The 17041-nt window shown below is 36.9% G+C and overlaps 1 protein-coding gene across 1 annotated transcript in view; it reads right to left on the bottom strand.

Annotated features, from left to right (window-relative positions):
* The window catches only part of LOC111054238 (venom dipeptidyl peptidase 4-like), a 139977-nt gene that overhangs the window by 105384 nt on the left and 17552 nt on the right, over positions 1-17041 (bottom strand). Inside the window, exons 3-6 of the mRNA XM_039424759.1 lie at positions 15629-15706; positions 8334-8386; positions 7360-7556; positions 497-669 (exon numbers count right to left, since the gene is read on the bottom strand). Coding sequence (XP_039280693.1) covers positions 497-669; positions 7360-7556; positions 8334-8386; positions 15629-15706 — 501 coding nt within the window. The remainder of the gene's footprint in view (positions 1-496; positions 670-7359; positions 7557-8333; positions 8387-15628; positions 15707-17041) is intronic.

Below are 17041 nucleotides of genomic sequence, written 5' to 3'. Positions count from 1 at the left end.
CCTCCACCATATGATGATGAGGAAGAATATAAAAGTTTAATGAAAATCGGAGAAATATTTTTGCTGACAAAAGATTTTTGTTTTCCAACAATCATGCAGTGCTACTTCATTGGAATAAGAATGAACAATTTCGACAACATTTTCATGAGGTTTGAAACGAGATTTAAAACTATTGTAGAACAGGAATTTAACACAGAAGTAGATTACATATTTAAGATCTAGAGAGGACCTATCCAATGGGTACACTGTTATGAGCCAATGGGAAACCTCCTTGCCTTTGCCTGCAAATTTTGAGGATGCTAATCTTCGTCAAGATCACACACTGTTAAGATTATTGTTTTTTTTCTTAAAAATTTTTTTCAAATTTTATTGGTGGTGTTGAAACTTATATGAATTCCACAACAATCCTTCATGAATATAGTTACTCTCAATGACGTCATGATACACCAGCTAATAGTTTCAATTGATAGAATCTCACTATAACATAGATACTCACCTTTGGAATTCTGGGCGCCCCGTCTTGCGCATATTGATTAGTAGTTGCACTAACGAATGCCGAATAACTCAGATAGTGTTCTGTTGGTACATTAGAATCATTGAATGAAAGGTAGCTCATAAAAGCACCATCAGTCGAAAAATAAAATGCTATAGTTTGTACATAAATCTCATCTGAAAACAAATCATAGACTTGTGTGTAGAAGAATGTAGAATAACATAATGAGGAACATGAAAAGATGACGAAATATGATATTCATGATGGGGCAAAAATGTTTAAATTCAGTACTGTAGGTATTTTCAGTTCCATCCAAAATTTGTGTTCTTACAACGGTTTTTTGCGTTTCTCGGTTTTTCTGAGAACTAAAGAACGAAAAAATATTTGAATTCACTATGATATACTGTATACAAATTTCCTCAATCTAAGAAGCTGGAGCTGAAACCATAGAAAGAGCATTAACGAAAGCAGCTATGCTTATTTTAAGGTTAAACCACAGAATTAATAATAGCATATATTATAGGAGTTATATATATATTATAGGAGTTTTCTCTGGTTAAACCTTCTAGATCAGTGGTTCCCAACCTCTCATTTTTGCGACCCACTTTTGAATGTTTTCCATTCTCACGATTCACTGAATCTTGAATATCCTCAAAAAAAAAAAAGAAATAGATTCCATAAAGACTTTCATTCAGTACTAAAGATAAAAAATTCCTGGAAATCTTGAATTTTAGAAGTGTTCAAATTATTTATGGAAATTCTCACTCCAGTCCTTGAAAAATTGAATCTTTTTCAATGTTTCTGACCCGATAGCTCTCAGATCTGCTGATGATAAATTGATTAGTTACTGTCACTTTTACTATTATAGGCTATGTATGTTTTTTTAAACTTATAGGCCTACATTGTAATCTAGACCAGAAAGACTAATGAGCCATTCTTTCTAATATAAATAGGAGTTTATTATAAGGATAGGTAGTTCTCATCAGGACTACTACTTCTAATTAAAATTGAAGAATATTGAAAATAAAAATATAACTAAATTATCATGTATTATAATTATATACACATTTACACTATTAACACTGCTCTGTTTTTGGCACTTTCACTCCAGAACACTACACAATTCGAAGTGCTTGATCCGCTTCAATCTGTGCAGAGTAAGTATGTTGTTCAGTAGCTGATCGACTTCTTCATTTTCATGCCGTTAGATCCTGTCTGCATGCTTGCGTGCGAACCGCCCAATTTCTGATGAGACGAACTCCACCTCCAGATCTCTGTGGATTTTGGATTACCGGATGAATCTTGGAGCATAAACAATGTTCCTCAAAACTTGTTCTGGAACCGTTGAATCACATCCACATCGATCTTGCTGGCACAGCCCTAGAGCTGTATTCCATACATCCATATGGGTTTCAGGATCTGCCTGTGGATGAGAATCTTGTTGCAGGTAGAAGGAACTGTATTTCGGCCTATTAACCAGTAGATTTTCCTATAAGATACCTCATTCCTAATTCTTCTCTCTTTTTCTCACATGTACTTTCCAACGCAACCTTGCATCCAGAGTCATGCCTAGGTATTTGGCCTCGTTAGCGAATGGAACAAGTCTCCTATTGATGCATAAGGGAATTTGTTTGAATTTTCTGTTGAAGAAGTTGACTTGGAAAGTCTCATTCATTTTGATTTCCCAGAGTTTGGCCCAACTGGAGATTTAATCAGCAGCTTCCTGAAGTTTCCTCATGGATTCCTGACTGTTGTTGCCTAGAGTTAGTATAGCTGTGTCATCAGCAAATGTTGCCACTGTATTGTTCTCCAACTCAGGTAGATCACTGGTATACAGTAGGTATAGAATTGGCCCAAGAACACCACCAAAAGGTATTCCTGCTCCAATTTCTTTGAGTTCAGTAGAGGCGGCTTCCTGTTTGACTCTGAAATATCATCTCACCAAATGTGACTCCAATATTTCAGTGTATTCAATTGGAAGCATAGCTCTTAATTTGACCAACAAACGTTATCAAATGCTTGAGCTACATCCAGGAATACTGTACTACAGATTTTCTTCTCTTCAAGAGCCATTTCAATTATATTGGAGACTCAGTGGACTTGCTCTATGGTAGTGTGATTTTCTCTGAATCAATTGATGTTTTGGAATCAGCTTCTTCATCTCTATGATTGGCTTGAATCTTTTCAATAGCAGCTTTTCACGAAGATTTGATATTACAGGTAGGATTGGCCTGTATGATGTAACGTCATGTGGTGTTTTTCCTGGCTTTTGAATCATGATGACTTCTGCAACTTTACAGTAGTCAGGGATAAATCTCAGCCTGAAAGATGCATTTATAAGCAGTGGTAAGCATCAAAAGAGCCTACCTTGGAAGCTGTTTCAATACATCTCCAGTTCTGAGATCAAAACCTGTTGCCTTCCTGGTTTTTATGCTACTTCTGATCATATTTTCCACTTCTATTACAGTTACAGGTGTGATCCTTGCTGATTCCTGAACAGTATGTGGCAGATGTTCATCTTCATCACAGCTGATATCAGATTTGAATATGTTCTCCAGGTGATTGGCAAACCTAACTGATTTTTGTTTGCTGTCCCTAACCCATCTACCATCCACATTCTCAATAGGCACATTTAAATTTGAAGTTCTTTTAATAACATATTATGTATAGCTTTCCATAATGAGTAGTCAGTTCTCTTATCATTAGGGAGCTCATTGAGATAATGGGAAAATGTCTCGTTCTTTAGATTTTTCATTTCTCTAATGAGCTGCTGAGATAAGTTGTTCAGCACAGTCTTGTCTCTTGAATCTCTAGAGTTTCACCATTTCTTTCTTGCTCTTTTTTGTGAAATCAGATTTTCCATTTCTGAAGGATAGTTGTTGCCTTGTGTTCTCCTTTTTATTTCAGGTGTACATGTCCAGGCTGCTTGCTGAATTAAGGTCACAAATTTTTCAATTTCCACTTCAAGCTGATCTCTACTTCTAAGTGATACATTGAGATCTATGCTCTCCTCCAATAAGAGTCTAAAATGTTTCCAGTTTGTATATCTATTGCAAAGAAATGGATTAGATTCTCTTTCTATCACACTCTCACTCAATGTGAGGATAATTGGTGAGTGATCCGATGTTAAGTCAAAGTTGTCTTCAATTTTGATGTAGTTTGTGGAGATATTCCTAATGATGGAGGAATTTATCACATCTGGAATTTTACCCGAGTCGATTGGCCAGTATGTTGGGTTGCCACTTGAAATTGCTTCACATCGTAATTGCTGGATTGTACTAAACAGTTCTCAACCCTTTGTAGTGGTTAATTTGGAGCCCCAATGAGTATGTTTAGCATTGAAGTCTCCTCCTAAGATCCTAAGCTGCTATTGGGCTTGGGAATTGGATTTTGACTAACTGAGCTCTTATGAACATTAGTCTTATTTTTCTGTAAATATCTATTTCTTCCTAGATGATTGAAGAATTCTGTGTAGTCTTGATGATTCAGTGGATGTCTTGGAGGGCAGTATATTGCTGCTATTGACACTTAGTATCCTTTGAGTTCCAATGATATGACAGAAGCTTGAATTTAATTTGTTTGATATTCCTTCTTATCAGTATGTTTTATAGTATCTCTCACAATTACTTCACTACCGCCCCTTGCCGAGTTATTGGGATGTGGAGTATCATATTTTTCATAACCTCTGATTCTAATATAAGACTTGTTAGTCATATACGCGTTTCTGATATGAGGAAAATATCTATTTTTTCACTATTTAGTATCAACTCTAGCTCTTGCCGCTTTTGAAGGATGCCATTTGCATTACATGTCATGATTTTCAATGAGTGATTCATTGTTTTCTTCTATTCTCAGCCAGGTTGCTGCTGCTTCCTATTTTTTGAAGCCTTTTTACGAAAGAGGACTGTAGTACTTGTTGCTTGTCCAGCTTGGATAGTATTGGCTGTAGAGTTTGCAGCACTCCGTCCTCTTGACTGCTATTCTTCAACTTGTTAGCGATAATTATTGTAGATGACCGTTTGTGCATATGTTCTATTAGTTGTAGTCTGATTCCATTCTGTATTCTTTCCAGTGAGTTTGGGAATTGGATTTTGACTAACTGAGCTCTTATGAACATTAGTATCATTTTTCTGAGCCTCGCCTCGAATTTTCTGTAGCTCAATTGCCACAGTGCACCCTCTGTAATTCGCTGGATGAGGCTCTCCACAATAAGCACATTTTGGTGAGGCATCATTGGGCTTTTTGCAAACCTTTGTAGGATGCTTTCCCGCTCACTTGACACATCTTGGTTCCATATTGCAGTAGGCCTACTTTTGTGTGTGTCCATATAGGCTTGGCATCGCTTACATTGAGCTATCAGCTTTGCCTTCTTGATAGCTTCAACTTCCACTTTACAGCCTAGGACAGTCTCTAGTTCGAGAATTTTCCTGGCATCTCCCACGCAGTTGAAGGATACGAGGATCATGTCAAGTGGCTCTTTTGTCTTCCACTTGAGTTTGTTTACAACGTCCAGAACCTTGTAGCCTTGTCTCTTCAAATCCTCTGTTTGAAGAATCAGGACTGCATGAGTGGTGAAGTTTCTTTATCATTACTCTGATTGGTCGAGATTGCTTATTTTTGTAGGAATGCCACTTATAGCTGGCATCAAGCAATTTTTTTGTGACATTCCGGTATGTATCCACATCTGACACGTTTTTTTTAAAGGTTTCATTACTTTAAAGCTTGATTCGAAAATTGTCGACTGGTGAAACACTTTTCAAGTCTTTCAGTAATGAATTCAAGTTATTTATAGCGTCCGGCATCCACAATGATTGGCGGAGGGGGTAATACTTTAGTTTTCTTCCCTTCGACATCATTTTTTACGTTGACAGTTGACGTGCTTGTTGATGGTTGAGGGGGAGAAAGTGACGTATTAATCCTCCTTTTCATTGATTTCCTGGATTACTGACGTACCCACTCAGTCTCCTTAGCTAACTCTTTCTCATCTGTCGAGTACTCTCGGTTGATGTTGAACTCTCTCTGTTCCGTTCAAATTTTATTTATTAGCTCATCTCCATCTGTAGAGCGGGGCTGTTTCTTGTTCGCCTCCCTCTCTTCCAACAGAGAGATTCTCTTGTTCAGCATCAGAAGTTGCTTTTCAAGTTCTTCATTTTCAATTAGGGCTATCCTACATTTGTCTTCGGCATCCTTCCAACTATTAAATAATATTTGTTCGGTCGCAGTCTTCAAATGATTGGGATCGATTACCTTTTCTGGCGTTGATTCTCTTGTAGCTTGACGAACGTTAATCACGCTACCGGTATCCATTTATTCTTCATTTACTCTGCTGTCTTCTTCTGATTCAACTTCTCCATGTTCCGGAATCAAAAATTTTGAAAGTTTAATGAGAGAAATTTTGACAGAAATTATCTTCTATTGAATGGAAACTGTCTATTTAGCACTTTGCACACCACGTAATATTGTGCCGAGGCCATTGACCGGCTGAATAGCACACCGTCGCACTCACGCACGCACACCCGAATGTTCGCTCGCGTTACCAATATTCCGTATTCACGAATTCATCCAAATGAATTTTTCACTGATTCAACTATTTTCACTAACGCTATACTACCACTACTCTATAACTACTACGATGCTAAATACATCCTACCGCTTCGACGGTCAAATGCTGACTGATGTATGGTTTTGTCACATAATTCTATATCTTAATCAAATAATAATATTATAGTTATGATTATCAGATATAAGTTTGTATAACTTCAGGATGTTATCATATCAGCAATGAGATTATTATGATGCACCATAACTACTCTCATGATAAATTATCTTGATCGCTCTTTTCATTACATTCCCCCTCTCGCAATGGATTTCTTTTGATTGGTTGGGTTTTATTTAATCTCTTACTGGAATCTTGCTCTTGCCATGGCATTCCCCATCTCTCTCAGTGGATTTCAATTCTCTTACTCTCTGCCTTAGCTGTCTTTCCTTGCTACAGTCGACATTGTATTCAGCCTTAAATTCCAAGTTATTTTTCATTAAAAACTCTCAGCAAAATTTGAGTCTCTTTTTGATTCTCTCAATGTTCTTCTTCTCTTGTATCCTAGAATCAAAACTCCTCAAAGTTCGACTTCATACGCGTTCACCACAATTCAATTTATAAACTCCATTCTTTCTACTGATATCAATTATTATATCCCCACAGCTGAAAATACTTTTTTTAATGGGCATTGTTCTGGGAGCCACATCAAAACTATTTCCCCTCAGTTTTCCATCGACTTACAAGACCAAGGTAAGAGACTTTTGTCCATGACTCTCTCCTGGAGAGTCATCTGTATAGAGTTATCTGTAAAATTACCTGTGAAGCTATATTTGTAGCTTAATCTGTGGAGTTCTCTGTAGAGGTATCTGTAGAGTTATCGTCAGAGCTATTTGTAGAGTTACCAGTCAAGTTGTCATGTTACAGCTCCTGGAGAGATATCATAAACTCTCCATTCATCTTAATTATTCTACAAATTCTAAAATTATTCTGATGAATCCGTGGCTATTACAATTCCAAGTAATTATCATTGAATAAGTGAATCTACTACAACTTCACCATCATAATAACAAAATAAATCAATGAATAACACTTCACAAACTGTCTTTTCTCCTTTAGGGCTACTCTTGAATATTATTAAAAATAGAAATCTCACTACTCTTTTTAAAATTGTTTAATTACAACATGTTTCGGCTATATGATTCCATTATCAAGTGATAAAAAATGGTAATTAGATTTCTATTTCCATTCATATTCATTTCATAAAATTTAACATCAGTTTATTGATTACGATTCCCCTGACTGTGAAAGTTGGTTAATTTTCAATTACCATCGTAAACCCAGTCGCAGACTCCGTTGAATATAATGCCTGGCACTCCAGTAAATGTCAACCTGACAACAGTATTGGGAGAATAGGGCGGCTCTGCATAGTATATATCATTATTGATCACGTAAATAACTGCGTTGGATTTGGTTACAAACCGAGCAATTTGCACAGGAACTCCACCGGCGAGAGTGTACTGTTTACTAGAAAAAATATTCCATTAAATTATAGAACAGTTTGATCGATAGGTACACTTGCCAAACACATATTGAGAATTGATTATTAAGATTAGAGATGGATAAACACTGGAAACAAAATCTGGGTAATAGTATAAAATCCTTTTCACCTCATAGACTATGTAATTTTTCTGTGTCAATAGGAAATTCTATAGGAATAATTCAGTGGATTTCGCTGTGAGAATAAATTCCAAATGGAGTACTCTAATTCCAAGTATTTGAAGTACTTCAATTCCAAGTACCGGTTCCCAGCCAGGAATATAAATGAAGTTTAAGTGAAATGTAAGTTGAATATCAAATGCAATTATATGTGTAGTTATAGGAACTTGATATTATGCATGGGTTTCGTTACAAGAACTGAACTTTGTTATTCCAAGTTGACGAAATTGAAAATATAACTATGATTAAGCCTCCGGGCATCCAAATTTCAACTTTCTAAAGTTTGGGACTTTTAGATTTCTACTCAAATGAACTATCAAAGTCCAATTATTCAGAATTCATCTTCCAACTCTCATTCCAACACCTGTTTATAGGTTTGGTACACATATTAGACTATGAGTTAAACAATAATATTAATATTATAATTCACTCATATCTCTGTTGGAAAGCGAGAGTTTTCTCGCAAACCGTGCAAAGAGTTTGTGGGATTTGAGTTGGAAGGATGATTATTATCACATTAAAATGTAGAATAAAAAATCATAACTAATCGAAAAGAGGACCAAGAAAAGCATCATGGCAACTCACCCAGATTTGATTTCGATGACAGTGGCAGTACATAAGTGTGAATTTGCATCTACCTGAAAAATAATTTGGCAAGAAAAATTATCATGGAGAATAATTTCACGTGATTTCTGCCTCCAGTGTCTCAGAACTATCAGGAGTTAATAGACAATGTCAAGAGGAATTGAGAATCAACGCTTCTAAAATTCAATCAACGAGGTTTTCAAGGGGAAACATATGAAGTGTTTGTTTCCACTCATAGATTCCTATTACAGCAGAGGCCCCAGAGGCCCACATCTATCCCTATTTCTAACCTCCAAATCAATTCATCTTCAACGGTTCAAATTGCAGGTGTTTTGTAGATCGCTCATATCTCTGCTCTGATCGAGTCATCGACTTTCCCTTACTTGAAATGAATTTATGATTCCCTCCATTCATTTGCAGGATATGTCTTGATATCCTAGAAATCCATAATAAATTTATACATAGAGAAACAGTTGAATATCTATTTTTCATCAATCTTCAACATAACACAACTTCCAGAAAAGTACCATGGGCCTAAGCCCAAAACTGTTCCAATTACTTGAATATTGCTAATTAAACTCTTCAAAGAGTGAAATTGTCAATATATAGATGTACGGTATTGAACAATGTTCAATTTACTATTCTGTGTTGTGTTAACAGAGCAAAAATGATGAAATGACGTACTGACTATCATTGCAAATCACATTTTAAAAAAACTTACGTTTCATCTAATTTGGAGCATGAATATAAAATAATTTTGTCTCTTCAAAATTTATTCCAGATGTGTGAGATATCATGTCAAATTCGAGAATCATGTATTACTTATATGAAATATAAGTATTACTTATATCAGCTCTACTACAAAAACCTTTTCTAGATCATATTATATGAGCGTTCTGAGTATCACAATGCTATATAGAATAATAGCATAGAGTGACATGGCTGGCTAAGGTCTAGTGTCAGAGTTTTCGGGGTCGCAACCAATCAATTTCAGGGCCTCTGACATGACCCAACGACTGCTTTCTAGGTAGCCGGGACCGACGGTAACGTGTTCATCTAAAACACATTATGCTAATCGTAGTACTGAACTTGGATTCATAGTCATCAATTGGTATTTATATAATACTGATTTTAAACTTCAGTACTGACCAGACACGGCCCTAGGGACTTTGCCGCCCTGGCCGAGATCGGCAACCGCCACCCCCCTCACAAGTATCCCGTCTAATTGTTAATCCCGGGTTCCACCCCTTCATTGAGCGATCGCCTAACTATTGTGTCTCCGCTGTGATGCGATCGCGTCATTCGCACCACAGAGTCTGAGTAAACTCTAAATAACAGTGTACTAGGAGTCCCAAGTGTAAATTGCACATTTAAAAATTATTTTTGTTTCATAGACTGTTTCATGTTTCCGGTTACAGATATATTTTTATAAGCCGACTTGAAAATTTACCCGAAGGTTATCAGCTGTTCAAGTTATAATATTTATTGACCTTTAAACAAATATTTGACGAATATGAATATAATATTAGTGAACAGTATAGTCCAGTCAATAGGTCTATAGACATAAAAAAGGGGGTGTTCTTGCAATTTATATTGTACACCACCACTCTGTTGTCACAAAGTATATTTTGTGACAAAAGGAGAAGCATCATTTTGCATATGATTTGGATAATTCTCTTTATTTAAGAGGAAAATAGGGTCGACAGTCAGATGTATTTTGTTAAGCTTAGAGTCGAGTGAATAAATCATCATCATTGAAAACAACCCTGCAAATCATCAGGGGATTCATCTGAACCAGAAATTTCCAGATCTTGTTCACTAGTCTGAGCGTTTTAGTATCTAGTATTGCAGCAGCAGCACCCGTATCATCAAAACGATAAGTGACTACCGAGTCGAGTCAGTATCGTTCTTCATGGAATTTCTGGAATAGAAAGATTGTTTATCGGCCTAATTTATTATAGTAATAAGCAGTATTGTCATCAAGTGTGCACCCTTAGCATCAAGATCAGCTGAATCATACCCTGTCACATGACCAGTGGCGTAATCATCTCCTGAGACTCCTATTGGTCAGTAATCCCTTTTCCCCCGGCCTCCCAATTTTCAGCAACCCTGTACTGCTTCGAGGAGACCTGGGAGAGAGGCAGTAGTTTGGTGATCAGGTTTGTTTACGGCCACGTTCCAAGTGGAGCTCCCAATAGTGGTTTTCTAGTTGTCCTGGGGGATTTTCTGTCCTTGTAGATTTCATTTATAGTGCAGTTGTTTGGTGGTCGAGTGTGTGAACGGGTCGCGAATCTCCTCTCCTTACGATATTCTCGGTAAACTTACTAGATTATTACTAGGGGAATTATTCTATTTTGTGTATTATAATAGAATAGTGTAGGACGAGTTCTGAACAACTCAAAGATAAATCTTCCTTGGGGATTTTCTCTCTTGTTGGTTATTTCTCCTAGATTCGTATCACTGGGGATGAACGAGTTATCCTTGGTTTTGAAAACCTGGAAGGAATCTTTTGTTTGTACTAGAAACAGTTAAGTGGGAAACTTAACCAGGCTCTTTTTGGTTCGATCACAGTGAGTTCCGCATCATTCGCAGATTTTAGCGGACTATTTTTTAATACTCAATTTATAAGTCTCGACTCTGTCACTTTTTGACATTTTTAAGTTCAATATGGGAAGTGGGAATTCGTTTGCTATTCTCTGTATTTGGATCTGCAGTGATTCAGGTAACTGTATGTTAGTACTGGTCACTTGTATACATCTCCTCCTCTGTAGTAAGGTGACCTTAATTTTAAAGAGTGAATTCTCCTTGTTTAGTTTTCATACTATTGAGTGGTCCTGTATTTTAACTTTACTTAGCAAATTCAGACTTGCTGTAATCCCTAGTAGGAAAATTCCAATCCTTTTCCTAGATAACTCAGGTGCAGCTTGAGTTTGTCCTGGTCGAATTCATTCAGACTGCGTCATCCTTCCTCATACTTTCTCCCAACTTTTCCTGTACTAATATCCTTCTAGCTCTCAGGTACAGCTTGAGAACTACCCAGTCGAAGTCGGTGGACTGCAACGTCCTTTCTTTTTTTTTTTTAACTTTTTCTATTATAAGATCCTTCTAGCTCCCAGGTACAGCTTGAGAACTTCCTCGTCGAAGTTCCCAGACTGTGACATCCTTCCTCATACTTTCTCTCAACTTTTTCTATTCTGAAATCCTTCCAGCTCCCAGGTACAGCTTGAGAACTTCCTTGTCGAAGTTCCTAGACTGCGACATCCCTCCTCATACTTCCTCTCAACTTTTTCTACTCTAAAATCCTCCCAGCTCCCAGGTTCAGCTTGAGAACTTTCTTGTCGAAGTTCCTAGACTGCGACATCCTTCCTCATACTTTCTCTCAACTTTTTCTACTCTAAGATCCTTCCAGCTCCCAGGTTCAACTTGAGAACTTCCTTGTCAAATTTCCTAGACTGCGTCATCCTTCCTCATACTTCCTCTTAACTTTTCCTGTACTAAAATCCTTCTAGCTCTCAGGTACAGCTTGAGAAATACCCAGTCGAAGTCGGTAGACTGCAACGTCCTTCCTCTTTTTTTCTTAACTTTTTCTATTCTAAAATCCTTCTAGCTCTCGGGTACAGCTTGAAAACTTCCCAGTCGAAGTTCCTAGATTGCGACTTCCTCCCTCATACTTTCTCTTAACTTTCTCTACTCTAAAATCCTTCCAGCTCCCAGGTACATTCTTTGTCGAAGTTCCTAGACTGCAACATCCTTTTTCATACTTTCTCTTAACTCTCCCTATTCTTAAATCCTTCTAGCTCTCAGGTACAGCTTGAGAACTTCCTTGTCGAAGTTGGTAGACTGCGACATCCTTTCTCTTTCTTTTTCTTCACTCTCCCTATTCTAAAATACTTTCAGCTCTCAGGTACATCTTGAGAACTTCCCAGTTGAAGTTGGTAGACTGAAATGTCCTTTCTCTTTCTTTTTCTCAACTTTCTCCATTCTAAAATCCGTCTAGATCTCGGGTACATCTTGAGAACTTTCTTGTCGAAGTTCCTAGACTTTGACATCCTTCATCATATTTTCTCTTAACTTTTTCTACTCTAAAATCCTTCCAGCTACCAGGTACAGCTTGAGAACTTCCCAGTCGAAGTTGGTAGACTCCGACGTCCTTTCTCTTCCTTTTTCTCAAGTTCTCCTATTCTAAAATCCTTCTTGTTCTCAGGTAGAGCTTGAGAACTTCCATGTCGAAGCTCCTAGACTGCGGCATCCTTTCTCTTCCTTTCTCTCAATTTTTCCCACTCTATTTATATTTTGATCTCAGTTACAGATTGAAGATCGACCCCGTCGCGGTCCTCGGACCAGCGAGAGGTGTAGGAAACCCTATTTAGATTAAGATCTCAGTTACAGACTCGAGATCGACCCCGTCGCGGTCCTCAGACAAGCGAGAGGTTTAGGAGACCTTGTTTAGAACAGGATCTCAGTTACAGATTGGAGATCGACCCCGTCGTGGTCCTAAGACCAGCAAGAGGTTTAGGAAACCTTGATTAGAGCAGGATCTCAGTTACAGATTGGAGATCGACCCCGTCACGGTCCTAAGACCAGCGAGAGGTATAGGAAAATCCTTGTAAATCCTTCTCTATCCTCTCATAATAGTCGACATACTGACTATCAATTTAAAAGCATTTCGGACGATTGAGAGTGATTCCCATTCCCTTAAGGGCTGTCACAGATTAGCCCTTAATAACCGTCGCGCAGTTGCTAGACTGGCGCGGAAATCCTGTTTAGCAGTTTCAGAATTGCTGAAAACCCTTTTGCAGCTACAGGCTCGCGATTCAGAAATCCCATACTCAAAACCCTATACTCTAAACTTTAATTTCCACATAGCTGAAATTTATACCCTGTATTTAGCTAGCAGTTCCAGCTTGCTGAGAGCTACAGCGCGATTGTTAAATTGCGGATTATTGGACAGATATTGTTTGTTGTAGAGAATAATAATCTTATTATTGATTCTCTGTTCCTAATACCCTATACCGTATACCTCATACCCTGCACCCAATTCTCTATAGCTTACACCCTATACCGTGCCTTATTTAACTATATCTTGAATACTACTAACAACTCCATGGTTCCGTCATACCTTCACTCCATAGCCCTCACCTTCATCCTGTAGTAAAACCTTTTTCCAGGCTCGCAGATGCAGTCTGCCCGCCGTCAGCTCGCAGTTGGTTCAGATTGCTTACTACCTTTATAAATATAATTATTTGTAGGGATCTGATAGTCAGATCTGTATCCTAATATAGGGTTATCTTAATCTCTTTTAACCCCCTACCTGTATTACAAAGGCCGAGGGCCGAATCGGCCAGTAACGGTACGGGCAAATACTCCTCCCCTTAAATTGAAAATCTCGCTAAAGAAGCAGAAGGTAAAGATTCAGGATAGAGGGAGAAGTGTAGGTCCGGTAACTCCACCTGTCAGTACGGCTACTGACCCCGACCCATATCCGGCTGAAGCTAGTCGCGTTGTAGCAATTATTAGATAACCTAGGGGGTGGAATAGGGTATCTTAATACTGTTTATAGCACAAGAGAATTTTGCTTAAGAATTTGGTTCTGGACTTATCTCATGTATCCAAATAAAATATTAAAAAATCAGAACTACGTACAATGTAAATTGCAAGCACCAATGTATAATAGTGACTGGATTTGTATCACAAAATATCTGATTAAACTATTTTTAAGTTTGAAACAGGTACACAATAAGAAAACAGGGTGTGCAAAGGCTAAAAATAAACTTTCTACTGGTGATATATTTCAAAGTTTTTCGATTTGTATATTATCAAACTATCAAAATGAAAAAGTTTTCTTAGGAAAACATTTTTTTCCAATCATTACTTTTTGAGACATGAGCACCTAAAGTTTAAATTTTTGGGACAGAACATTGCAAATTCAGTAAGAGATAAATACATGATATTTGAAGAATAAATTCTTTATTATATTGTCGATTAATAAAACAAGAAAATTTCAAAAAAAATTTGAAAATATCAATTTTTGAAAAAGTTATTCAATTTACTAAAAATGACCAAAAATAACGTTTAGTTGAGTTTTTTTTTGTAAATTGAATAACTTTCTCAAGAATTGTTATTTTCAATTTTTTTTTTAAATTTTCTTGTTTTATTCAATCAACAATTCCATGAAAATTTATCCTTTAAATCTCATGGATTTATCTCTTACCGAATTTGAAATGTTCTGTCCCAAAAATTTAAACTTTAAGCGCTCATATCTCAAAAAGTAATGATCGGAAAAAATGTTTCATTTTGATAGCTTGATTGACCGAGCGAGTCTAAGATTGAAGTCGACGGTTTGGCATTTCTCTTCATGTTCAAATGTTTAAATGTTTAACTTATATGTTGCGCATTTACAGCGAAACGCAGCAAGAGATTTTCATGAAATTTGACAGGTATGAAAAGTGAGAAATGAAGTTTGTAGGAAATGGTAGTTTATTTTGTTAATTTTAACACTCCGATTTTAACACAGATTGTTTTCTGATGGGTTGATTGGATTGGCGTATCGATGGCAGCCAGACCTGATAACAGTGCTCACACTCACATTCTGGGACGTCAAGTCACGGTACAATAGGACAGAAAGCTCTATGTTTATAGAAGATTTTTTCTAGACATTTTAAATTGATAAATTATTAAATTATTTTTGAGAAAACATGAAAACAGTTCAATGTTACTCACTGAGCGCTAGGTCTACTGTTCACAGAACTACTAGTGATATACAAATCTAAAAACGTTGAGAAATATCACTAATAGAAAGTTTATTTTTAGCCTTTGCACAGTCTTAAGACGTAGACTGCAACGGAGTATTAGGGCTACTTGACTTGCTAAGTAATTAAAACTACAATTTCTAAGTTATTTTAACACACTTGTTTAATTAAGTAGAACTTGTCTGACCTTTGCATGGGGAAATTCCTTCACCAATTCTTCAAGATCTGGGGACTGAGTTATTTTATGTTCGCTGAACCACTCAGACGTTACTGGTACATTGTTGATCGTAGAAGAGTCTTCATAGGTTCGAGGTTGGAAAACCTTCTCACATTATTTTACTATTCACATTTGATATTATGAATATATTATTTATTTGTATTTCAAAATTTTCTGTTCCTTAAAATCAGCCGCCCCCAAAATCTGCCACCCAGGGCGGTCGCCCGGTCTGCCCACCCCTGTGGCCGGACCTGGTACTGACTAAAGTTCTTACATTATAAATAATATAAATCAAGTCTTAAAACTATCTATGAATTATTATAACTTGCCATAAAGCAATCATGTGAGACTAAAGACCATTGTAGATCATCAGAATGCCAAGCCGAGTCCAAACCTGTGAAATTACTCTGAAGCAACGGAAACCAATGAATTGAATCAGTAGTCGTACAATGAGAGGTAAATACAGTCATGAACTCATCACTTTGCAACAGGAAATGCAAGAAAAATAAAATCAACAGGCCTGTTCCACTTGCATGTCTACAACTTGCATCCATAACTTTATTTATCATAGAGAAAAGATAGCATACAGTGAGCTATAGATGGCATGAATAGCATTCATGCATAGAAAGCGTGAGAGATAGCATACTAAATTATGATTGTTTCTCTCTCTGCTATTATTCAGCTCCGGTACAAAATTATTGATAATATTTGAAATTATCCAGGAATGTCAACGTTAGTAGAATTTTATATCTAGTCAAGTTTTAGAATCAAAATTGTTAGGTACTTCAGAACTCCAATTCTAGGTAGTAGTTCTTTATAATAATATACAAATCAGTTTTATCTTGCCAAAACAATATTACAAATCATATTACATCAATACACAAATCAATACTTTACCAATAAATTCGAGTCACAGGATCGTATGATGTTGATGGTTTCATGTAATAATACAGATATACTCTCATAGTCTATGATAGCAGACCTCTCTGTTTAGGCTACACATGTAATAGTAGTTCAAACAACTTGAAGTTATGTTTGAATGAGAAACTCTACTTAATAAGTTGATAATTAGATGATTTGAATCTAAGAATTATGGGATGAATAATATTCGAATCAGTAATAGTGAATACAATTGGTGGATTCACAGAGGATCGGCAGCCTTGATTGTGGGTTGATTAGTTTGTACTTTCCTCCCCTTCCCCCTCTCCCAAAGAGGCAAGATAACCTCTCTCCCTCACCCCTCCTTCATCCTCCCCATTTATCTTTCAAACCAGCACTTCAAGAATCGTGCTCGAGAAGTCAACATCGTTTTCGTTTCGTTTCTCCTGTTTCCGTGGCGTTCGAGCTGAATGCAATTACCTTGTTTCGTTTCGTGATATATGTACAATATCATATAGGCCTATGCATAAAGACAGGATATCGTCAGCAGTAACTTCTACACACAAGATACAGTCCACTTCCTCACCAGTTCCAAGGTTAGTGCAAATTAAAGACTTACTTTTGGGGCTGTCGACGTTTTTGTGAATTAAATCTTAACTGTACACCAATCCATAGGTTTGGGGACAGGACAGGATTACCACATGGTCCTCCGGGCCGGATATGTTCTATTTCCAAAAGATTTATTTTTCAATTTGTTAATAGTAGAGTTACTTGTTGATACATGCACTGATATCCATGTTAAATCCAGTTACAAAGTTCCTTTCCAAATCTCCTTGTTTATCTAATCAGTTACTTTGTTACAA

This window comes from Nilaparvata lugens, chromosome 3 (genome assembly GCF_014356525.2).
Source record: "Nilaparvata lugens isolate BPH chromosome 3, ASM1435652v1, whole genome shotgun sequence".
Taxonomy (NCBI): Eukaryota; Metazoa; Arthropoda; class Insecta; order Hemiptera; family Delphacidae; genus Nilaparvata; species Nilaparvata lugens.
The sequence above is the reverse complement of the archived record's forward strand: the minus strand, read 5'-3'. Positions and strand labels throughout refer to the sequence as shown.